At 37.6% G+C, this 25191-nt stretch overlaps 1 protein-coding gene across 4 annotated transcripts in view; it reads left to right on the plus strand.

Annotated features, from left to right (window-relative positions):
* Positions 1–25191, plus strand: part of CRIM1 (cysteine rich transmembrane BMP regulator 1) — a 175659-nt gene that overhangs the window by 123004 nt on the left and 27464 nt on the right. For all 4 annotated transcript variants that reach the window (XM_082302962.1, XM_082302965.1, XM_082302963.1 and 1 more), the window contains 2 exons: positions 800–997; positions 17048–17176. In XM_082302962.1, coding sequence (XP_082159088.1) covers positions 800–997; positions 17048–17176 — 327 coding nt within the window. The remainder of the gene's footprint in view (positions 1–799; positions 998–17047; positions 17177–25191) is intronic.

Here is a 25191-nt window from a genome sequence, read left to right on the forward strand (position 1 = left end):
TCCACCTGGAAAATTAACTTATAATAAATCACTTGTGCTTGTTTGATGTCTGCTATAAAGAGATGTTTTCGGTTGTATTTATTGCTTTTAATATGTTAAATCTGCTTTAATATGTAATTTGTAGTATTGCCTGCTTTGCAAATGTGACCTACTTACTGTACATTCTCAGATACTTTGTTTTTTGAGCCTGACCTTTTATTAGCCACCATGATAAATTGTATGCATTCACATTATATATATATCTTTTTAACTATTAATATCAGTGCAAATTACCACGTCTCTGGAGTACTATTATTTCTGAAGAGTAAAAGCTGCTTTTATTTCAGGTAATGGGTTAGCATATACAGACTTGCATGGAACTTGAGGAGAAAGCCTGTATAAAATATGCTCCCTAAAATTCTGTTAGTTAAATACCCAGATCTTAATTTGATTGCTAGCAGGTAAGTGGTACTTGTGGCTTTCAAGGGGAAAAAACTTCAACTGAAATGAAATTGAAAACTGACCTTGTTCAAAAAACTAGTATATCTCCAAAACTGTGATGAGGTGTAGTTAAGACACACTTCCTGTTCCTGCAGCAAATGTGCCTGAGGCCTCATCTTTGCTCGTAGTGTAAAATAGTGATATGGTGCTGACACAAGTCATTCCAATGGGTCATTCAGAAAATTTAAATTTCCTTCAGAAAGCTAGTGCAAAAAAGAAGAATCAATAGGTCCAAGAACGATTTTTTTCTGAAGAACAAAATCAAAAAATTAAAACGTTCATTCAAACACACATTCTCTTGCAATTGCTGTCATTTCAGACCCACTTTATCCAGTCAATAACCCTGCTGGCTGCTATGCCAATGGTCAGATCCAAGCTCACGGAGACCGCTGGCGAGAGGACGACTGCACGTTCTGCCAGTGCATCAATGGGGACCCGCACTGCGTGGCAACGGCCTGCGGACAGAGCTGCCTGAACCCTGTCAAGGTCCCCGGGGAGTGCTGCCCCGTGTGTGAAGGTAAGAGTGGCATTTCCCCTCATTTGGCTTTGGTCTGTCACGGCTCCTGCTTTCCTGGCAATTCTCGGTTTACTTTAAAATTTTGGAGGATTGAAGAAGCTGGTACAGTGTTGGCTGATGACGGAATAAATTGGTGAGGGCAGGAAACATCAGCGTGGTTTAATTACACCTCTATGTTGGCAATCTTTGGTACTCTTTTGGCACAAAGAGTATAGTAAGAGATAGTTAAGATCAGCATTATTTACTAATTTTTCTCTTATTTTTGCTTAAACCTTATTAATAAATACAGAAGTTAGAAGATCAAAATGTTTATCTCTTGATATTACTGTTAATTGAATTACTCCTGTTTTCTTCTTCATCACTGTCATTTAGGTGCAACAAAAAATCTCTTTGTACAACATAGTTTGATATTGGACATAATTATTTCAGTGAAACTTGTAAAAAGGGATATTACCTGGGAGACAGATTCATTTGTCAAGTTTACGATTATTTTTCATTTGTTTTTGGAAATACACGTATATGGTGTAACTGATTGAGATTTAACTTAACTATGAGGTAAAATGCTTTCCCAGCCTGACCATGGAAATATGAAGACTTGCAAACTGTGACATTAAATAAAATATTTTGAATTGTATATGTAAATGTACATTTAGAGCTGCATTTTCTGGAGTAGCTGTTCATCTCGAAAAACACCGGATAAATTTAGAAATGGTTCATCTAGACCTAAGGCCATCTTCACAATGCACAAACACTTGTTGGTGCTCAGTGAGTTGCCACTTAAGTTTTTCTCATTCCATCTCTGATTAAAAAAAATAATATTTTGGTATATCTACAAGTGTCTCAGGGCCCTTCTTGGTTTGCAGTATCCATCCAAATAAGCTCACTGGGATACTTACTTTTTAGGATAAATCTGAGAAGCATAAGGATTTCTTACAGGTGCTCTTTAATTCCAGAATTCACATCACTAGGTATGAAGAAGGTGTTTGATGCAATGTGTTAAAGGTGCCGGTGAATTGTACAGAATTGCACTACTTGCACTGAATGAATTTCACTGTGAGGAAGCAGGTTAACTGCTGTTAATCCCCAGTGATCACCTCACAATGGATATTGCAGAGCCTGTGCTGTCACCCCTCATTATTTAGGTGTCTGTGAGCCAGCTTGGGAAGGCAGTACAGAGAGAGAGAGAGAAGCTGATGGAAGAATTTTCAACATGTTAGTACACTAAGAGGATTCTTTTCCTCTAATAAGGGAAGGATAGGCAAATGTCTCTATTTTCCTCTTCCAGACCAGAGGAAATTAATGAGAGATAATTGAATTAAGTGCAAATACATATATAAATATATATATATATATATAAATATATATATATATATATATATATGGGACTGAGCTAATTCTGAAGAACGTGGGAAGCAAACACAGGGTCAAGCATAGGCTTCCATCTGTCATTGCACAAGGCTGCAACATAAGCAAGCTGGTGCTTCATTAACACAGCACACAGATGCCTCTGCAGTGCTCTCAGGACACAAATTAAGTCCTTTGGACTAGGTTAGGTAGTTCTATGCACTAATGTGTTTTTACTTTTAGAAGAAGATGTAGCTAGCAAGTGTTTAAGTCCACAGAAGTTGTTTTGTAGTTGCTGGGTGAGTGGTGTATGGAGTGCAGTCATACTTATCATAAAAATGGATGTAAACTGACACAATAGAACTGTGGCATCAATATTTAAATGAGGTCTTTGTGTCATCTAAATTATGTTTTATTAAAAAATAGTCTGACTTCTTATTTGTTTCTTGTGTTAGCTGTTGTAGGGTGTATGTTTAATTGTAGTCATCTAGTTTTGAGTGTGTCATCTGGAAGACAGTGATACTGAATGGTATTTTGAGGAACTTCCTAAATTTTAAGCTTAAAAGCATCGCCTTGGCCTTGGTGGTGTTTTTCTTTTTCAACAGGTGATGAAATTATGTGAGTGGTGGAACCAACAATTAGGGGAAGTGCTTCTTGTTCATGCTAGGAGGAGGCTTCAGCATACTTGGGTACCAGTGGTCAGAGAACATCTGAAAACACTTGAATCTCTCCTTTTTTATCCCCTCCCTCTCCCACAGCAAAAAAAAAAAAACAAAACAAAACAAAACAAAAAACCACCAAAAAAACAGATTATTATGATCCATTATTGCAAATTATTTAATTCCAGGAATCCAAATATGGGATTATTTCAAGGATCAAAAACCTGGACTGTTAAAACACAGCAGTGAGTTCAGATGCTAGCACCCAAGATTTAAAAAATTGAGTTTGCAAGAAGCAGCTTTGGATAATTTGATGAGAAATTCTTCAGCATCTGAGACTTAACAACTTATTTTGCAATAATAACAAATGAAAGAATCCCTGAGAAATGAAACATAAAGGGTACCAGCAAATCTCTTGAAGTTGTGTTTTGGGGCATCGAACAAGTTCAAGGCTGTTAGGCCTTGTGATTAGCAGCCTGAATAAAAATATTTAGATACAAGAGAGCAAGGTGCTACCTGATTGGAAGTTTAAGACCTGTGTGTCTTTCTGAATCTGTGAACATTTTTCTTTGAAAGCACACATTAAGAAAATCCCAGAACGTTAGGAAAAAATAACAATGTTAGATGTTGGCTGTCTGCATTTAACATTAAGAACGTGTATTTTAAAATTATTTTTTTTAAAAGGTGATGTTTGAGATGATGGCAGCAAGGACTTGTGTGTTAGCCATAGACTTCTGGCCCACTTCCAAGGTCAGATAGCTTCATGTGTCTTAAACCCTAAATCTGAGATTAGTAGTGTTTCTACTTGGAGTTTAATGCGTGGGGTGGGAAGCAAGTACTGTCTGCTTTCATTACAATACAGCTGTTGCTTGCTAACCCAGTAGGCAAGGGGCTTCTTTAGATTTCTGGTCTCTGGTTTTCTCCTTATTGTAAGGCTGAACTGGAGAAGTAAGTATGCCATGGGAAGACAGTTATAAACTTCTACTTTTTTCACACAACTGATTTTTCCTGAATTTTAGTTATATCATTTTAATGACAACCTAGTCCCATCTAAAATGCTATTTTGTTTCTGCCATCATCCAGCCACCTGACATCTCTATTCTGTTAACCAGGTAAGCTGCATGGATCAGTGCTCCTTCCCATTTTAAATCAGCTTCTCACTCTTTCTCCTGAGCATTGTTTCTGTTGATGAAGTTCTGCTGCTGATGCTCACTGTGTCATTCATGACCTGCAGGGGTGGTGGGAACAGGGGAGAATAAGGTCCTGGCTGGGAAGCTGGCTGACAAATCAACCCCTTGATTTTAATGATTCTAATGAAAAAGATGTGCAGTACATTTAATGGAGCTAAAAGCAATGAAGTATATTCCAGGCCCATTTTTTCCTGAAGAGGAATTAAAATGCGTCCTTGTCAGGCATTTGATGCTTTTCTGCTTACCACCTCATTGCACTTGCATATCCACAGCTTAACCTGAATTTTGCAGTGCACTGTATGAGCAGAAGTGTTGACTGTCATGTGTTCTCCAGTTTGGTTTCTCCACCCTTCTGCTTCTCTTATTTCCTACTGTTCAGGAAAGAGAAGCACAATTCTGAAGTGTGGGCAAAGGTCTGGTGTCTGTGACGTTATATAGTGTCATATTTTCAACTATGCAGGTTATTAAAGGAGAAAAAGCAGTGGACTTCAGTGATAGGTTCAATAAATGGGCAAAAGTAATGTAAACTTTGCAGCTGATTTTGGAGTAGTAGTTTATTAGTGATTGTAAGGATAATCATACCTTGTTTTGCACTTCTCTTTTGAATGACTTCCAGTTCTCACTCACATCTCAACATAGAGTATATACCATAGAGAAATAACATACTTTTTGCAGTTTAATTTAAAATTACTTTTTTTCAAAAGTTATTTAATTGCACCATGAATTTACTTTGCTTTTTTGCTCTTACTTGTATACTACATTTCTTAATTCAGCTGTAGGTCTTTTTGCATTAACTTTTTCACTTTTTTTGTGGAGATAATGCAGAATGTAGGAAATAAGTATTTGTATTCTAGAATCTTAACTATGCATCACATCTAAAGCAGGAAGAAGAATACCTGCTGAAAACCCCCTACTATCTTAGTTTAGTTGATGGACCAATTCGCACCCATATCTCTATTTAGAAATAAGTATTAGATAAAGAATAATAAGGAAGACACGTTATATACTTATCACTGTTTTTAAGCATGCATTTATTTCTCACTGGACTTCTATTTACATTTGAAAGAGAACCCACTTGCCAGCAGCCAGCTTCAGTTGTGTGACCTTACTTTATGCATGTCAGATATAGGCTCTTTAATATGCAAACCAAAACATTTAGTCAAAGATATTTCTATAGTATATTTTGGGCTGAGTGCTGAGGGATTTGTGGGACATGAAACTGATGAGAAAATTCTAGTCAAAGCTGCTTGTAGATCTGGCCTGGCTGTGGCTCATTCAGAATAAAAGGTTATTAGTATCAGTCACTTCTGACTCTTACCCTCTGTCTTGGATCTAAACACTGCTGTACCTGCAGTTCTGCAAATTCAGTTGTTTGTTGGCTGGCTTATAATCAGTTGCAATAAAGGACGTTATTTGTTCCCCTAGGTAAGTTTACATTCCAGCGCCTTCATGAGGATAAATTTTTTCTTGGATTGCACTTGCAAAAAAATTTTGCTGCCAGAGATCACATACAACATGCTAGAAATTCTGTGTACAGAGGTTCTCAAAATATGAGCGCTGTATGTCAGCACACAAATATATTCAGTCTTTGAATATGTTAAATTTAGAGCAAACTAGAACATTCCCATTCCCTCATGAAGAAAATCCTGATGTTCTTACTACCGCAGTGAGGAAAGCAGGGTGTAAGGATTGTAGATACTGAAGTTACATAACAGTAGCTGTCCGCACATTTCTAAATTAGAGACCAAGAAGTAGCAATTGTGGTATTTCTGTTACCATACAGAGTTGATTTGTATCTGTTCTCTGCAGTAAACCCTTTTTAATTCCTCCTAACTTGCTGCTGTATGTGTGTCCATGGTGTATATCCTGTATGCATGCTATGCAATACATGTTCCCATGTTGACTGGATGCCCAGATTGGTTTGATTTTTGTCTCAACATGGTTTGACCAGAGGTATGTGGGGGAGGGGCTGCACATGTGCCACTTGCAGGAGGCAGCTAGGAGAAGATGGAGGAAAGCCCTGTCTCTAGAGAGGTTTTGACAGCCATTTCCATCTCTCATGGAATAACCCATCAGTAGGAGACCACTGAGGATGCTGTGTCCTCCAGAGAGGTTCTCCAATTGGGTGGCAAAAGGTCTCCACCAGTGGAATGTTCAACTGGGCCAGTGGTTTCCTGCGAGTGACCAGACCTTGGGAGGAGCTGAGGGGTATAAAAGTAACTGCATCACGAGCTTCAGGGCTCTTTTTTCCCTCGCTTTTTGCCCTTGCCCTTTTTGCTTGTTCTCACTCGCTCTCCCTCTTGCTGGCTGGACACCTGTTGACCACCTCTTGTGTCCTGTCCTACCACTTCCATCTTCCTCAACCCGCTCCAGCCATTTCCTGTCCTGCCTCCCTGCATTCCTGCCTGGGTTCCTGCCTGAGCCACCTGCTTCCAACCCTGTCACTGATCCAGCCCATTGCCGTGATCTGCGCCATGACCCTGTCCAGGGTTCTGGACCTCCTGCCCAATCCCCACTCCCCTTGTGTCCGGCTGCCCGTCGCTGTGGGAGCTGTGCCTGTGTAGCTGCCTGTCTCCTAGAGCTGTGCAGCGTGCACACACCCCCTGCCTCTTGGATGTCAATGGCACACTCCAAAGTTCTGGTGGTAATGCCTGCTTTTCCACTCTGTCTCCCCTCTCTCTCTGCTGCCCCCCCCCCCCCCCCCCCATTCTTTTTTCTTCTTCTTCTTCCTTTTCTGTCTTTCCTGTTCTTCTTTAGTAGGGCAATGGCCTTTTCGTTACCATTAAATGGTTTTCAGATACACTATTTGCCTTGTTTGGCTTAATTCTCTCCTAGATCTTCTGTTTGAAAAGAACCCCCACAGTTCCCCCTTAGTGGAACACAACATGTGCTTGGAGGCCATCCTTCATGAGTCCTGAACCAGAGTGATTGTTAAATAGCAGCTTTCCAGGAGCAGTTTGGTGATTAAGGGGAAAGAACATGTTGAACATGGATTTACAGGGCCTTGAGAAGGCAAACACCATACTGAAATTAAGATCAAGAGGAGAATTCACAAGACCAGAAGTAATCCTTTTTGCTCTCTTTCCTATGGGTGGGTATGTCCCTGGATGACACAGTAGGTACTTGGTTCTTTTTTGTACATTGCTCCTCTGATAAAGATGGAAGCTGGAAAGTGTTGGAGAGCTGTAAGTCCAAAGTTTGCAAAACACATCCTCGGAGGACAGGCTGTATATATTGGATTGGTTCAGCTTAAAATAAAATTATGAAGTCAGAATGTGAACATAGCAGTCCTCAATTGCCTAAAAGGTTGTTGCAAAGAAAAAGATAAGACAAAAAAAATGAAATTGGATTACAAAAGAGAAAGATGGGACTTAGAGGAAGGCAGAAAGTTGTTGAGGAAAACGAAATTCCTTCTGTGGCATGTTGTGACTAAGATTGTCTTTTTGATGTGTTCAGGGCACAGCAGTTGTATTTTCAGCCTCAGTGCAAAGAGACTTGCTCAGGAAATTGCTTACATAACTGAAAGCAGTAATGGTAATTCACATGTAGCTTTCAGTGTTTATGCAAGTGATGGCTGTAGCTTACCAATATAGAGCCCAATATATAGCTGGGGGCTTGTGGAGGAGGATGTTTGGGGTTTTTTTAACTAAACATTAAGGTGATCAGAACCCTTTTGGCAGGACATCTTGATACAATATGTCCATCTTGAGTCACTTCTTGCCAGTTACCTGACACACAAAAGCCCGTGGGCTGTGCATGAGGCCTATCAATAAAAACTCAATTTGTGAAGCAGGCGACTGGCTGTTCTGAGGTGGCTGTTTCCACAGGGAGAAAGGCAGAAAGCCTTTCCACAGAAAAGGCATGGAGACAGAGGTGTATTGAGACAGAACAGTGTGGAGGGGAAGACCTTCCTTCATCCTTGGCCTGTCCCCAAACTCAAGCTCTTCAGCTGACACAGCTTTTCAAGTCATGCGCCTCCTTTCTCTGGTGAGAGCTGGGAAAAGCAGGCCCATTCCCTTCTGTGGATCCAGCACAAAGAATTAGTTTTAAGCTTCTGATGGATGCTTCTATATAGCTTCTATATCTCCTGTAATGATATTGGCCCTCTGGGATTTGATTTTATTTAATCTATTATCTATTTAGTTTGTTTTTTAGACTTTTCTTCATTAAGAGCCAAGGCTTAGGTAATCATACTTGTGCTTTCCCCATGGTTTTTGAGCCAACAGCTTATTTTTGCAGCACAAGGAAGTCTCAAACGAATCACATTTCTTCAGATTAAAACAGACAGCTAGGTAGAGGGGAGAAAGTGGTTTTCCAAGTGCCATAAGGGACTGCAAAATTTTGATATGTGCATACACTTCTTTTGGCTCAGACCAGCACTTCATGGGGGCTGGTCTGTGTTCTTGTTCCATTGGAGCCAATCAGATCCATTGGCAATCAGCTGCAGTTAGTACTGCTGCTTACAGAGCTGCCTGCTTCTTGCTGGCTGGCAAATTTGCTTTCCAAGTAACATTACTGTGGTTTAAATAGCAATTCCATTTTTAATGAATTTTACCAAAAAAGAGGGAATATAGCATATGAATATATAATAGCATGTGAATAATACTAAAAGAGCTACAGTGATAGAAATAACTGTTTCCCTCAGGCCATCTGCATCTGTGGACAGCCATCTGCAAATTAGAGTAATAGCTGTGTTCACAGGAAGTAAATATTGGTTAAGGTAGTAAGAAAATACCTTTTTTTTTTTTAATAAGGTAATAAATGCAAGTGTTCAGCACTGGCATTGATGCTAAAAATGTCCCTTAGGAAAGTCTGTGGTTGCTTCTATTCCCTTGCATCTCTCAGAAGCTCAGACTATTCATAGGGAAAGCTGATACACAGTAATTGGTTAACTCACAGCACGTCCTTCTGCAGGAGAGCCCTCAGGTACAGATGGCAGGGTGCCAGCATAAGCTGTGAATGAGAAATTAAGTGTTAAACAAAATCCCCTCAGAGGATTTTCATGAATAAGACCCACAGTACTTCGCTGTCATTATGGCTGACACTTTATCTTCACAAAAAGAAATTAACATTTTCATCAATAAAGGAGTCTAAACTCTAGCTGAGATGTAATTCAGTTCAGTTCCTTTAGCGTGTCTAGCACTTCATTAAGTAAAAACAGGCAGCAGAGTCCAGTGAAAAGAAATTTGATTCATTCAGGATGAAGTCAGTGGTAGCAAGCAGTGTTCACTGACACGGGGTGTGGGCCCAGAGTCCTCCTTAGAGCATGAAGTGTAAGTTATTGTTCGGCAGCAGCCCTGGAGCTCCCAACCAGCCCTTTCATCAAAGTCAATTAAGGGATGCAAACACCATGCTGCAGAGAATTGGGCTTATGTTTGCCAGATCATGATTTAGAATACTGGTTCTAGAGAAGGCGGATGAGCCTGTTGATGTGTGATGAAACCTGCTGCCCGTGCAAGCCAGTGAAATTCAGGAGGAGTACACGAGTATGAAATGACGTTTTCATGGTTTTCCATGATGCATCGTTGAGTTCAGTGGAAGACTGCTGAAAGGATAAATAACCAAAGAATCCTAATGAATACATGTCAGAGGATGTCTCACTTATAAAGAACCTCATGGATCCTCCTAATTTTTTTCAGCACTTCTGGCTTTCATAGATTTACCCCAGATGTACACTAATTTAGTGTTTATCTTCACCTAGTGAATGGCCTTCTTAATGTATTTGGACATTTCTTGATTGACTTAATTGATTCTGCTTTAACAAGGTGGTCGTTTCTTAGTGTCATTCCACCTAAAATTGTCAAAAAAAGTTCTTACCAGAATTGAAATTCATTTGAAGAGTATACATGCCTGTTAAACCAAAAACTGTTGGAATTGATTATGACAGACAAAAGGTTTTAACTTTACATTTTGGGAATAGAAAGTATGTATTTTGATTGCATCTCACTGCAAAAATGACATACATATACCCCCACACATGCACCTTTGGTACATAGAAGGTTTCTTTACTCTGCAGCAATAAATAGTCTTTGATTATAATAGTTACTTTCAAAGAAAAAATACATATTTTAGTAGTTTCAGGTTGGCAGCATGAATAAAATTTGAGACAAAAGGCTGCCAAACTGAACTATGTGTTTGGAGGTATTAATGAACATATTTTCAGAGTTACTTGAGACATTAGAAAGTTATATCATCTAAGTCCTTGCGTACATTTTATAAATTGTTATGTGATGCTGAATTGTTGAACCCTGATAGCTGACACAGATAGCTAAATTCTGGGAAAAAATTTCCTGCAAGGCATTAAGTATTTCAAACCCAGGAAGGAAATTCTTTAGCTCAGGACTCAGGACTGATATTTTTCATGTAATGAATTGGAGGGGCGGGGAAGGCTGGAATGCGAACTATGAGGATGGAAAACATTTAGTCACTCTTGGAATGATATGAATGTTTTTACAGGAAGCTTAAGTAAACACACATGCTGCTGCTTAGTAGGCTGCAGTTAACTTTTTTGGACAGTAGACAAAATTTAAACAAGTATGCAGACTCGAATGAAAGGCTATTGAGCAGCACACCCTTCAGGCCCAGTTTTGAGCCAGTTATCACTTAAACCATTAGGTAAAAACTTAGAGTACTATTTGGTTACGGGGATCTTTTTCTGTGTATTTTTTAATGGTAAATGCTTGAATGCTCTGATTTTGAATTTCTTTTAAGTTGATTGATGCTGGTTTCATAGGATCAAAACATGGAACTTCTTCTAAAGGTGTAGTTTGTGTTATGAAATACTACAGAAGAGGGAGCTATTTCACTTTCCCCAAACACGGGCATGTTCTTTATTATTCACGTTGGAGATCTTTCTCCTTGTTTATAATATGATTTTTATTATTTTTTTTTCCCCCAAAAAGAGGATTTAATTTTATGAAAACAAATGAGATCTTGGACATCTTAGAATTCTATTCTGTTGAGCTTATTCAGAAGAAATACACGCAGAGGAAAAAGCTTAGAATACAATAGTTACTTCCCTATTTACAACAAATTTTGTAAAACCATGAAGTAGGTATTTCCCTCACATGGTATTACCAAAAGTATGAAACAAAATCTTTTACGAGTTAAAATATTGCATTCCAGATGAAACAAAGCAAAGAGATTGTTTTTCATGTAATAATAATAATAATAATAATAATAAAAATACCTTCAAGAGGTGAAGCATGTGAAATGTTTAATTTAAAGGAGAACAAGAAAATGAGACTGATTAAAGCTGGCTGTGGCTGTTGCTAAATAACTCTTAACAGAGAATTTCTCTTACAAACACCTGGAAGAAATTTTGCTTCCTGAATAAAAAAAGCTTGTTTTTAAGTCATGAAGTAGATTCAGAGAGATAGTGTTAGACAAACATGTACTTATTTTGCAAAACGAAGGTAATCAGTACTTGGCAAAAGCATACAGAAATCATCAGAAATTGAAATGTTTGTCTTTTGATTTCAGTTCCTTGATTAGGATTCATCAAGGATATTGCTGCTTCCCCTGGAAATGTCCTGAGTTAACATGAAAGTGAAATTCATGGAGTCATGCAACTTAGAAAGGACAACCAGAGATTTTTCAAGTCCTTTGTCCTGCTCAAAGCAGGTCCAGTGGCAGAGGGATGTCCGGGCCTTGTCCCAGTTGAACTTTGAGTATTTTGAAGGATAGGGATTGCACAAGTCTCTGTGACCACGTTGTAGTTTGATGACCCATGTGGTTTAAAAGAAAGATCAAAACAGCTTTTATTAAGTTGTACTTTCCCATTTCATGCTTGTTTGTTGTCTCTCATCCTAGCCTGGAGCTATCTCCAAGGTTAGCCAGGCCTTCTCATCTCCAGTTAAGGAGCGGTAGACAGCAGTAGGATGCCCCCTGACCCTCCTTCCCCAGGCTGAGCAAGCCCTGCTTTGTCTCTCAGCCTGCCTTGTATGCCACCTCTCCAGCCCCTGGCCAGCTCAGTGGCCAGCCTTGTGACGTGCTTGCTCAGGTGCGTCCGTGTTTCTCTTCTGCTGAGGAGCCCAAAGCTGGACACTACTCCAGCTGTAGGCTTCCAAGTGCTAAATGGAGGGCAACCATTGCTTCCTTGTACCTGCAGGCTCTGCTTTTGGCTGGTGCACGTCCCTCTGGTCCTTCACACAAACCAAAACTGAATGCTTGGTTCTCTCATAATATATTTGGCTTTGCAGTAGAGTAGTTAAGTGTAATCCCACTTTGCTTTCTGATACAAACTCTATGGCCAGAGTTCAGATTTTGAACAATGAAGAATATGATTATGAAGGTGGGTATAATTTTTCATTCTGGTTCCACACTCAAGAAGGATTCTATTTAGTTAGTTGTCTTTGATATAATTTATATAATTATGATGACATCTTCAGTGAATGGTTTGTTTTTAATATGCAGGTAAACAGTAGAAGTCAACAAGATTGCAGTAAATTGTCCCTGATTTTTTTCTTTGGTTTTGTTGGTTTTCCAAGGCTTCAGCAGTCAGTGGTATATTTCAGTTTCTTTTCTCTTGTTTTGTTGTTTTTTTTTTTTTTAAATAATTGATCAAATTGTGTATATAATAAAATTCTAATCCTGAGAAACAAATTTTCCCTGATCTCACTGAAACACGGTTGCATCAATTTCTCTCCATGTCTGAATACTTGAGCAGTATCTTAGGACCTCAATACTCATCAAAGTATAGCAAATATAAGGCACAGTACTAGACCAGATTGACCATCCTGTGTTCTTGTGTGTGTATTTATAGTAGTTCACATTGTTAACAGAAGAAAATATCTGCTCTTTGTACTACAAACTGTGTCACATCACTCAGGAGAAGTGAGAGGTCTCAGAAATCAAAAAAGAGGGGTGTAGAGTTTGGTTTTGCTCATATTACAGAAGTATTCTAGATTGGAAAAAAATCGATGAAAGTACTATTCCACTTGGATAACTTATTTTCCTTTTTTTTTTTTTGACAACCAGTTTTTGTGTTGGTATTGTTAATGTTGGTTAAGGACAAAGCCAACTCCAGGCATTATTTGAATGTCACCGTCTTCCCCTCTTTCACCTTAAATGCAGTTTGATTTCAAGCTGGAATGAATGAGATTCAGGGTTTGATCTCATATTGTAGTATTTTTCAGTGAACTAGTCAGACTAGAGGTCCACCAGTAGATGAAATAGCTGATGTGGATTTTAAAATCATTGAAGTTGTTTTGAAGTAAATGGCATTGTAAAAAATTAATTCAGACATTTTTATCAACCTCACAGCAGGCAAATTAATAACCTGCACTAAAATTCAGCAGAGAAAGTATCAGGATCAGAGAGAATATATCAAAACATGGTGTTCTAGTAGGAATCTGCATTTAACTTTATATATAAGCAGTTGACATCAGCAAAATCTGTGCTCCGTTAAATAATCCATTGTTTTCATCCAGACTCTTTTCAATCCCCTCCTCTTTATTTTCTTCTCTCTTTCTTTCTACGGTACGGTTGTATTGTTGGTAAAGCACACAGGCAGAAACAGCACCCATTTTTCCCACCCATTGTCTGTGCATTTGTGCACTGGATCTTTCTTCAGCCATTTCTACCAAGAGCAGCAGTGAAAGCCCAGTTCAGATTGTGTGGTGGTACATGCTTTTTCAAGCTTAGCTACCGCTTGCCTATTCAAATAGCCAGAAGTCTGGCAGAGCAGATCTGGCTTTATTTGTTGAGTCTTGTCTAGTGAAGTGAAAAGGCCTGAATTTATTTTTTTTTCCTGGCTGCATTTTTGCACATGTGGGGGTAGGGAATGAAATTATTTCTTTTGTCCTCTGCTTGCAGCTCATTGAGAAGCAGGCATGCATATAAAATTACTGTATCTCGGGGCTTACCTTTAGGGAAAGGAGGGAGAAAGAAACAGATTTGTAAGCTTGACTAGAAACACTGAAGATGCTGAAAGCAGGCCCAAGAGTGGAAGGTAACAGGATAATAAAACACAATGAATTGAGGATGAACAAAAACTTTTCGAAGTAATATAACAACAGTTTTATTTCATCCCTTGTAAGAAAAACTATATTACTGCATGTATTAAAGGCACAAAAAATGTGTCAATGTGCCCAAGAAAAGAGAGCATCAAAACACAGAGGTTTAGTTTTGGAAAGTCACAAATATATATATATATATATATATATATATATATAATTATGAATATTTATGCTGGTTTTCCTAGCTGTTAAGTTATACCTTTGATTAAAAGGAAGTTATCTTGAGGGGTGGACTTTAGTGATGGGGAGTAAAACACAATCCTCTTTCTCTCTAGGTTTAGTTTACACCCAAGTGGATCAATGGATACTATCTAGCCTGCATCTCAACTTTCAATAAGGTCTTGTAGGCTTTTTGTATCAAGATGTTTTACCTCACGTACTGCAGTCAGATGGCAAAACTGCAGTTTCTTTCAGTTCTCTGCCTTGTCTTACTGTCTGTGAACTTTTCTCTGGGTAGCAGTAATGATTCATATGATTAGTAGTGGTTTTAACTACCTGTGAGTACAAGCATTGCTGTGGCTTTTTTGTCATTTGAAGTGTAGGGTTTGTGGTGGCTGACCAGTAACCTGAATGTAGCTTCAGGGTAGCTCTTGCATTCTGGTCTTTTGCGTGTTTAGGATATTTTGGTTAGACAATGGAATGATGCTAAAAGTCAGTTTGGTTGCAAAACTAGTTTATGTACTCAGAGGCCTAAACAGCCAGGATTAATTAATGGAATGTATCATGTTATGGGCATATATTGGTATATAGCAGTATCTTCATGATTCCTAAACTAATGGTTTGGTGAAGTTGCAAATGTTAAGTATTAGACATTAATGTCATTTACTCAGATACTTTACTGAATTAATTTGAAAACAACTACAAAGATTTCATTTAGACTAAAAGAAGTCTAGTTTGGAAATCCACAGGTTTTAAATATTTTGCTCATTATGTCTATTCTTCTGCACTACACATCCAAAATCAGAGCTGTGAGATGAAGAATTGACAGAAACCCATCCTTTGACCTCCAACCTAGTAATTTATATTAAATCTCTACCAAAGGAAAAATTTTAATTTAAATAAGAAGATATTTGAGGGATCTAGAGAAACATGATGCCATTATACAGATTTCCAGTTTGTATATGAAAAAAGGTGTTAGTGCTTTTCTATATGTTTTTAAAATGTATTGCTACTTTCCAACTAGAAATTATACAAGCAACAGAATTTGAATGTTACTCGGCAAGCGCATAATCTGAAAAATGACCTCTGAGATAAGTTTGAAGTTATCTAGCTTAATTGTGGTGTCTTTAATGCAGTTTTTTCATTCCAAACTAGTTAGCTGACCTAATTTTAAAAGTATTAAAAATGTTCATCAGCTGTATAAACTGTTGTGCTGGGAAGAGCAGGGCTGGAGAGAAGCTATAAAAGCTGAAAATTGTGAAAGACAATGAAAGCAGAAAAGTTCATTCTTGTAATAGGATAATTTTCAGTTGACTGGAAGGCATGGGTGCAAGAGCTGCCTGCTGGAGTGGAGCCAATAGGCACAGGAATTTTGTTTAACAGTGTATACTTCTAACAACTTAATCTACATTGAGTAATATTTTACCCTTACTTGAAAGACTAGCTGCCTATAGGTAATAACGGCAAAATCTGTGGTCTGAGGATGAAAGATGACAAGATGTGGCCACCTCCAGTCCATATAATTTCTCCAGATTTTCACAATTTATCAATTTAAGTATGGAAGGCTTTTTAAATATAATTTCCTATAAATTTTCATTTCTTGAGATGGAGAAACAGAGTACATGTAAACAGTTGAAGCACTGAAATGAAAGCTCACAGTTCTTTAAGTCATGCAAATTTTGTGTCCTGAATATTTTGTATAATGTTAATAATGCTCATAACTATGAATTCATTGGTTCTTCAGTGCCTGCATTCTATGAAGGGCACAAGATAGACAAAATTAGTCTCAGAGAGCAAAAAGTTATTCAAGAAAATATAGGTATTGCTTTCCTTCTGTATCCTGTTTTATGATGGTCATTTTGAGGTTTCTTGTTATTTCTGTAAGTTTCTGGTTTTTGTTTTATTTTAACAACTTTCTATACTAGAGCACATTAATGTTTCTGTGTACCCCATGTATCAAAACAATTTTCATATTCCAGCATATTTAAATGGTGTCCAAAAGTAAGTATTATACTGTTGATAGATATCTTATAATTGGCAATAATCTCCTCAACTTCAGAAAGCATAATCTGGGACTGCACAGTATACTGTAAGATGTGATATTTTCAATGAAGAGACATGTTAAATGCTTTCCAGAGATCTTTCACATGCAGTGCATCCTACGTTCCCATCTGGTATTCAGAGTCTCTCCTGCTATAAATTTCAGTAGAGGTGATGTTATTCACACAGAGCAAGATTTGACTACTGCATTACGTGTTTGATGTGCAGCTTGGTAGTATCAATCAATTCAGCTTTAGAGAAACTGTTCAGTTTCTAAAGCAAAAATCCCGTCATGAAGTTTTGATGAAATACTTTTGGAGAAAAGTGGACAAAATAAATATTTTGCACTCAGTTTCAAACTGCATGTTCAGGAAAGCTGATTTCATAGTGAACAAGAAAAAAAGTGGTATCTTTTTCTGTTTCAATACTTGAAAAATTTTCTGCAACTTCATACTGTTTTTGTTGAGTGTACATCATTTTGAAACAAAGTCTGTTTCTCGAATTGTTTCTAAAGTACCAAGAATATTCATCAGAAACAAAAGTAATTAAAATTACTCTCTAAACTATTACATTGCATGTGGATTTTTGTGAACTTACTTCAAATATTCAAGAACCTCTTATTCTTTTTTCTACCCCCAGAACCAACGTATATCACAATAGGTCCGCCCACCTGTGAGGTTTTGGTGAACTGCACTTTGACCGAAAAAGACTGTATCTATAGCTTCAAACTGGACCAAAATGGTTGTCGCATTTGTCAGTGCAAAACTAGTGAGTATGCAAAAATACAGTGGCTTCTACCTTTTATATCAAGCTGTATGTGAAAATGGTAGTATGCTGGTTTTTCCCACTCATAGTGTTGATTATATGTTGTGTTAGTATGTGTGTGCTTTGTAGTTGTTTATCTTTAAAGAATTGGTTCCTGATTTCTGACACTGCTTGCTTGCTTAAAATGTGTTTGGAGGAAAACGTACAGTGTTTGACTTGAGGTAAAAATTTAACAGCTGACTAGAAAAGGTAATAATTTGGGATCTAATATTCATGTAGACTTTGAGAAGTGTTATCAGAATTCCACATTTCATTTTCCTCTGTCTAAAGAATTTTAAGAGCATCTAGGTTTCTGCACTTCAAAAACTCCTGTTCTAAACAGCCTATTTTCAACTTAGCTTTTTTCATCAAAATTTAGATTTTGAGGATAAATGTTTGAAAATTATATGCTTGGGAGTGGGTGTCTGTATATATATGAGTATATCCATATTTGTATTTCTTTCTAGAATATATTCTTATATTTATTTTATATACATATATAATATTTTAGTTAGCATTTATGCAAGCTTTAACATCTCTTTCTTCCCAAAGGAAAAACAATGTGCCTTGTGAGAACTTTGTGTGTATCGAGAAAAATGTATTTTCTATATGTGTTTTCTTAAGACTTCACTGTTTACAGATGAAATATAAAGGAATATCAGGTTGGTTTTTGGAATTGGCCAACAAAGGACACCTGCGGAGTGCTAGTCTCAGCTGCAGGATGCATCTCTGTGGCTGCCAACCCAACCTAGGAATGGGTTTAAACTCTCTTTGTAATGTTATTGTAGTTTTTCAGTTTTCTTGAAGCCTCTAAGGCTTTCACAACTAAAGTATTCCTCCATTCCTCCCCTTTTGGTTTCAGTCCGCTCATTCTCAGCCACTTTCTAAACCAATATGACTATTGTAGGGGTCCCAAATAGAAATGGTTAAAATAAAATTCTTAATTAGTACAAACTAAAGAGTTTTAGGAATGGATTGGTGTTGGAGAAGACATCTTAACAAAAGTAAATATGTGGCAAGCCGTAACATTATCATGGCAATACAGAAATAATAGCTTTGATTCCAAGTTGTATTTGTGGAAGGATTAGGTTGGGTTTTCCTTAGGTTACATCCAAGCTGTTGCATATTTGCCTTACTTTGTTGTTCCTAAGGAAAATGTTAGAAATGTTAAGGTCTGCTTTTAGCATTGTATTTTGATTTTCCTTCTCCTTCTGTTATTATTAAATTGACTGGGGAGTTTGACACAAACAAGAAGATGGACATACTTGGCAAATTTCATCATCTATGCCTGTGCATGCAAGTCCTTCCCTCCGGTCTGGTGCACTGGAGACACACCATTCCAAAGGATGATTTCTTCTGTTCTAGGTTACTAGATTGCATATGGACACAAACCACGTCTCAGGATGTTATTGCTTAGAGTATTTCTGATTAAATAGTACATAAGAACCTATTCAGGGGAATTTTTGTCTTGCCAGATTTGCTTGAAATTATCTTCATTTTACAGTAGCAAACTGTCTGGAGCAAACTTAATAGTATCATTTGTCATCTTTTGTTTTTTCCATTAAATAATGTGACTAGTAGATTGCTTAAAAATCTCAGTCATTTAGATAGAGGAGACCTTTATTTTCTAAGGAAGTGAAGAAAAATATAACAGCTTGGAAATCATCGTTTCGTGGTTATCAATCAAAATGACAGAAGTTGAATTTTTCTGTAAAGTAATGTCTCTCACTTGCAAGGCTCTGCTCTGGACAAATGAGTGTGTGAGAAATAAGAGAGGAGTCTTAGGTCAAATATGCTGAAAATGTACTGTGCTAGCTCACTGTGTTTTGCGATCCTGTGTACTTTAAAGTCCAAACCAGTTCAGTTGCATCTTGGTTCTCTTAGGGACGTCAGAACATGTATTATCTTTAGCTCATATAGACTCATGTGGACTTTTGGGAACATCACTATCTTTATACTGCATCTACTTGTTTTTTTCTGGTCTAAGCTGCTTGACAGAGTCAAATTTAAGTGCCTCAGTAAGAAAGCCCCCATGCCCACACTACCATTTGAAGTCATCTTATCCTAATTCTACTAACCTATTTCCAATAAAGTTTCCTTTTTTTGTTAATTTGTTTTTAGATATCTCTGCTGAAGGTTTGTTATACTTCAGTTATTTCAGCCAAAATGAAAGCAAAATGACAAAGTAGAAGAACATAGAGTGAGGGTGTAATTTGTTCTTCATTGTTATCTTCATTTACATTCATGTAGCCAGAAATAAGTACAACAGGTTTATTTGGAATGATTATGTAAGTACAGTATAATGAAACTTGTTTGGTGCTTTATTGTAATTAGTTTCAAGTCTATCCAGCCTGGTTCAAGCCAACTACAGAATGAGAAGGAAGAAAGAAGCAAATCAAAACATTTCTAGAATATGATTTTAATAGAAGTAGTTTACTTTGTCTTTTATCCTTCTTTTTGTTTCTGCAGTGAACACAAAAACATGCTGTAGCAACATGCAGTGAAAAAATGCATGCTGTAAAATAAAATAAAATAGCTTTTTAAAGTAACAGAGCCAGACCATAGTTGTAAAAGAAGGGAGAAAATAAACCACACTGAGCAAAGAATGAGCATAGTCAGATATGGGAAGAAAATTCAGTAAGTACACATGGAACCACAAATGATGAGGGAGAAAGAATGATCATACTGACCAGAAGCATCTAGAAGCCAAAGCAGCACTACATGACAACGAAAGGTAAAAATTATAATCCAGAACCTAGTGTGCTGGTTTGGCCAAATTTAGGAATACATCCTCTGAGAGAAGGCAGGTTACAAACCACACCTCCCGCACCAGGTTCGGGAAAAAAAACTTTTTCCTCGAAGGAAAGTGAAAGAGATAACAACTATTTATTTAACAAATACACAGGAAAAAAGATACTAATGCTAAATAATGAAACCTCTTGCTGTAGAGAGAGAACCTGGGAAAATTTCAGAGTCCTTCAGTAGCCTCTCTCTCTCCCTCCTTGGAGCTGGGATGGGGTGGTGGGCCCACCTCCAGGGTCAAGGCCTCGGTGGAAATTCTTCCCGATGTATTCTGATGTTGAAACAGTCCAGCAGAGAAAAAAGGGAAAAAAAACAAGTCCCAGGAAAACAAAAGTTCAATTCTCCGTCTCTCTCTGGAGAAAGAGGAAGGTGAAAAACTGGCTGGAAAGCAGCAAGCCAGGTGCTTCCCTCCACTCTCGCTCTCCTGCTGCAGCTGAACGCAAACCGGTTTTATCTCCATGTCCTCGAAAACATGAAAACAAACTGAAAAACTGCTTTGAAAGTTTTGGTCGGGTTTTTCTCTTCTCAGGCTCAGTTTAAAGGCATAGAAAGGCACAAAATTAATTTCTGGGCATAGGGCAGCAACATGGGATACACATCATAAAGTCACCCCAAGTCACCTAGGAAGAACCACTGCAGAATACCAAGAATAAAACAAGTAGGAAAAACATGAAAGGCATTACCCAAAAAAACCCAAACCAACCCCAACAAAAAACACAAGGATGGTATAAGATGATACAAGAGCAAAACACAAACAGAAAAAAGTAAATAAGAAAAAAATTGTAGTGTGCAATGATTGCTCTTGTGTTTGGAGTTTCTAGGCCTTTACTTTCATAGGGAGAACTGGAGTGGAATGAAGTCTTTAGGAAGACAAATACGTTCAGAGGAGTCCTTGTGGAAGACCAGTGATCCACTGTTTGTGAGGCAGGACTCCTGTTGCCCTAAGGAAGACTAATGGGTATATTAAATAATGCCTGCTTATTGCAGTAAAATAGGATTTAAAATCTGATTGGTAGCTGCTGCTGCACATGAAGTCATTCTTCAGCAAGCGTCTGCAGTGCAGGCCTTGTCTGTTCCCTGGATTAGTTTTCACAGAAAAGAAAAACCCTTTAAAATCTCTCCTGTGACTGAGACTAGTGTTTTACACCAAATGAATTGAACATATAGTACTCTTCAGGATATAAATGTGAGCACACGTGACTTTAATATTTTTTTAACCTTTCAAATCTTACTAAAATGGAATTAAATTAGAGTGTTGCTGTCAATTTTAAAAATTGTTTGTGTCATTTAGAAAGCTTACCTTTGCAGTTCCAAAATGCAGCTGTCATCCAGCTTCATTGATTTCAGACTCCTTATGGTGGCATGCCATTGTAGAAGACTGAGATGAGTCGTTTCCCCTGCACATTATAATTCATCACCTTCCACTTCATGCCGTGGTCTCTTTTGTCTGTCAAAGCAAGTCATGCAATCACTGTTGAAAAATAAGAAATCTTGGTATGTTATGTGTTTGCACAGTTCTCTCAACATGAAACCACCTTCTCCTCAATGCACATTCTATGGATCCACACAGAAATTATTTTGGAAGTGTTGATACCTTTTCCTTTAAAGAGAAGAACACGTTTTCTGCCATGGAGTTAAAAGGAGGCACTGTCATTCAGTCTATACTAGCACGCACCAGAAGCATGGTCCTCAATATTCTGGCAAAGTCACACCATCTCCCTTTATAGCTGATGAAGCAGAGTGAAATTCCGGCATGGACTTTGACTATGTGGGTCTTCATTTAGTTGCATAGGCATTCAAAGGCAGGATTGGTAGGTTTGAGGAAAGGTAGGTAGGTTCATCTACAGGCTGTCTATAAATAGCAACAGTTAAGTCTCTGAAAAAGTGTAGGGACTGATGATAGAAAAAAGCCTAAGAAAACTTTGTGGGGACTGCAGCAAGAGAACACATTTCAACTCCTCGTTTTTGTGTGTTAGTTCTACAATAGTTAGAGTCCTAACCTTTCAGTCTTATAGCCAAAATTTGAATATTTCATTCCTGTATTTCTGTAAGTAGTCCATACTCAGGGATGTGTGTTCTCAACATGTAAACTCCCTCAGTGTTAATTTTTCCCATTTAAATAAACTAATTTTGTGTTTATTTCTATGTCAAACTGAGGTTAGACAGTAATTGGACACTAATTACACAAAATATTCTTCAGGCAATGCATAATTCCTGGAAGTAGTAAAGTAAAATATAAATTAGGTAACACTCTTCTGTTTCAGTAGCAATTATCTTCCACTGTTACTTTGATTTCCCAACAAATTCCATGGAAAATAAAAGTTATAAAATAAAAGTCCAGGTAATCTTTCTTAGTGCAAAGGAGAGCACATATTAGATTTTTGAGTAATTCTGTAAGACAGAAAAAGGATGTCTTATCCTTCTGCAGTGATGTAAAAAGGAATAGCTATTACATATAAGACCTGAGTTAATGAAATACAACCATGGAAAATTTAGGATGAAGCACGTTTCCTAAAAATTTAAGGCTCAGATCAGAAAAAAAGTACATATTCTAAGTAGAACAAAAATACTAACTCTAAGCACACGTGCAAGATAGTGGAAGTTCTCCCTGAAGAGGATGGAATTATGATGAACAACTCATGCCAAATAAATATTATCTGTTTTCTCACGAGAGTGAAAGTCTTCAGCAGGATCTCTGAAGATTACAATATCTTGGAGTTAGTGCTTACAGTATACCTAGTGCAGTAGAAGCAGGTTAGGACTTCACTTGGCTTGACTTATGAAAAAAAAAAACAAACCAAAACCAATGTGCTTGAAGCTTGATCATTCTACAGTAATTCCACCTTTGAGATGTCACCGCTACAATTTCATTTTAATGACTTCATGTGTTGTATGTGAATCCTAGATTTGTTTAGAGCAAGTATCCAAGTGGTTGATTTGCCTCAATGGACTCACAAGACTATTTTTTTAAACAGGGTTTTTTTCACAGTGCCCAGTCCCTTCATTTTTATCCAGCTTTTGTGAATCATGATTTAAGTCTAACAAAAGGAGGGAGGGTTAGTGTGGATCTGTGGAGGCAATATATTCAGAGAATTCCAGTTACTGTTAAGTAACCTAGTTTTCTCCTTCATAAATTTGCCTCCCCAGATCCCCACCCCCGAAGAATAACCAGCAGTAGCAATCCACACCGAGAGGACGGCTGAGGAGTGCTTAATTGTAAAGGTACTGTGAAACAGTTCTCCTGATATGATCTGTCCTCAGCATCAAGAAAATAATGCTGGTAAAGGTATGTAGCTAGCTTTGTGTAGCCATGCTACAAATTTTCAAGAATGGACACCAGCCTAAGCCAAGCTGAAATACTGACATAGTCCTTGTCATGTATTTATTAATATTCTCTGGCAGTTATTTTTTTCATCTGTGAATTAGAGGACTGAAAACTAAAAGTATTTCAACGCCGAATGCATTTTCAAAACTTCTTAGAGTAAGAAGATTTTCAGTCCTTACAGTGCATATATCAGTGTGTCCATATGTAAAATAATTTATTGGAAAAACATAAATATCCCAGTTTAAGAGCCTGGAGTTTTTTAAATACCATATATATGATAGAAAAAAGAAAGTCTTCTTTAAAAAAAAAGATCTGGAATTACAGTCAAGCTATTAGAAATTCAAGCAGAAGACCCTTTCTAGAGCTAACATGCAATTCAAGGAATTGAATTTTGTTTACTTTTCGGGGGTTTTTTTGGCAATATTTTATAACTCCAAATATTTGTAGGTTCATGTGAGGATGTGAGGTAGGGATGTGAGCACTCTGAAATCACAAATAAATCATGCATACAATGGTTTCAATTTAGGACAAAGACCTGTGATTCCTATTGAGATGCGTTGCCCCTGAGATGCTATACCTGGGAAGGAGAGGTTGTATTGTATCTGAAATATTCCACAAAGTTACTTTTGCCAAATGCAGACATTGCTAACATATGGGACAGAATGTTGTTGTCTTGTTTGCGAGGTGGGACCTCAACTGTGGTAGATCACATCAGTATGTCAGCTGCTGTTACATGCTGATTTTTGAACATGTTTTATTCCTTCAGCAGCCAGTGACTCAGTTTTACAGGTATCAGACAACCTTTTAAAAATAGAGTTGATGTTAGTGTTGAGAGTAAGATATTTAGTGGAAAAGAGTTTTAAAACACCACATAGTTTGTATGTAACATGCTGTGTAGAGCCTCACCATATCTTGGTAATCATCAATTCTCAAGACTTTCTTCTACAGTGTTGTCCCATCCTCCGTATCCTAAAGAGATTCCTCTTTAATGCTGTCATGCTCTTCTGAAATGATCAATATTTGTTTTATTATAGTCTGTATGTATGAAAGGGTTTGTAAGTGTGTGGAGAAAGGGGGGGAAAGAAATCGTTATATTTAAAAGGAGTTTATGGGCGATGGTGATCAGGCTTAAAAACCTCACCAATATCTATTTGTTTGTTAATAATTCACAAATGGGTTTTTTGGAAGACCAACTAATCTTCAGCTGTTCTTTCTGCTTGTATTTTTTCCAACAGCATCATTTTAAATTGATCCAAATGAATCAAATAATTTGAAATTCCCATATTTATGTCAGCATATAATGTGTTAAATTGTAGCAAACTACAGAACAAAGTATTGTCTAGTACTGCAGTCTTTAGAGGACTCAAAATCTGTAAGCAATAGCTTTTGCCATTATGATGAGGACTAGTGAAGACTGTGACTGACTGTGAACTACCAACTGGACCTGTTGGTAACTGACTTTGCTGCTGCTTTTGCAGTCGTGGGTGCACATGGCAAAGAAAACTGCATGATCTTGTTGTGTGGGCGGGATTCACTGCTATAAGTACTCGATGCATTTTAGTCCTCAAGTGAGTATTAGTTCTAAGCAGGAGACTATTTAATAACATTGTTGGTTCAGGACAAACAACCTTTCCATGTTTAGTGTCCTAGCCTTCTACTGTACTTAATCTTTCAGCATTTTATGTAGTATTTCAGCTAATGTCGTCACATGAAAAAGATAAATATTTGTAGTAAAAATACACTTCAATGAGCCTGAGACATTCAGGAAAACATTCAACTTTTCCTAAAGTCATATCTCGTCAGTATCATTCTGGGATCAACCAATATCCTGCATCGAAACTCTGAGCTTGTC

The sequence above is a fragment of the Coloeus monedula genome (genome assembly GCF_965178545.1).
Source record: "Coloeus monedula genome assembly, chromosome: 2".
Taxonomy (NCBI): domain Eukaryota; kingdom Metazoa; phylum Chordata; class Aves; order Passeriformes; family Corvidae; genus Coloeus; species Coloeus monedula.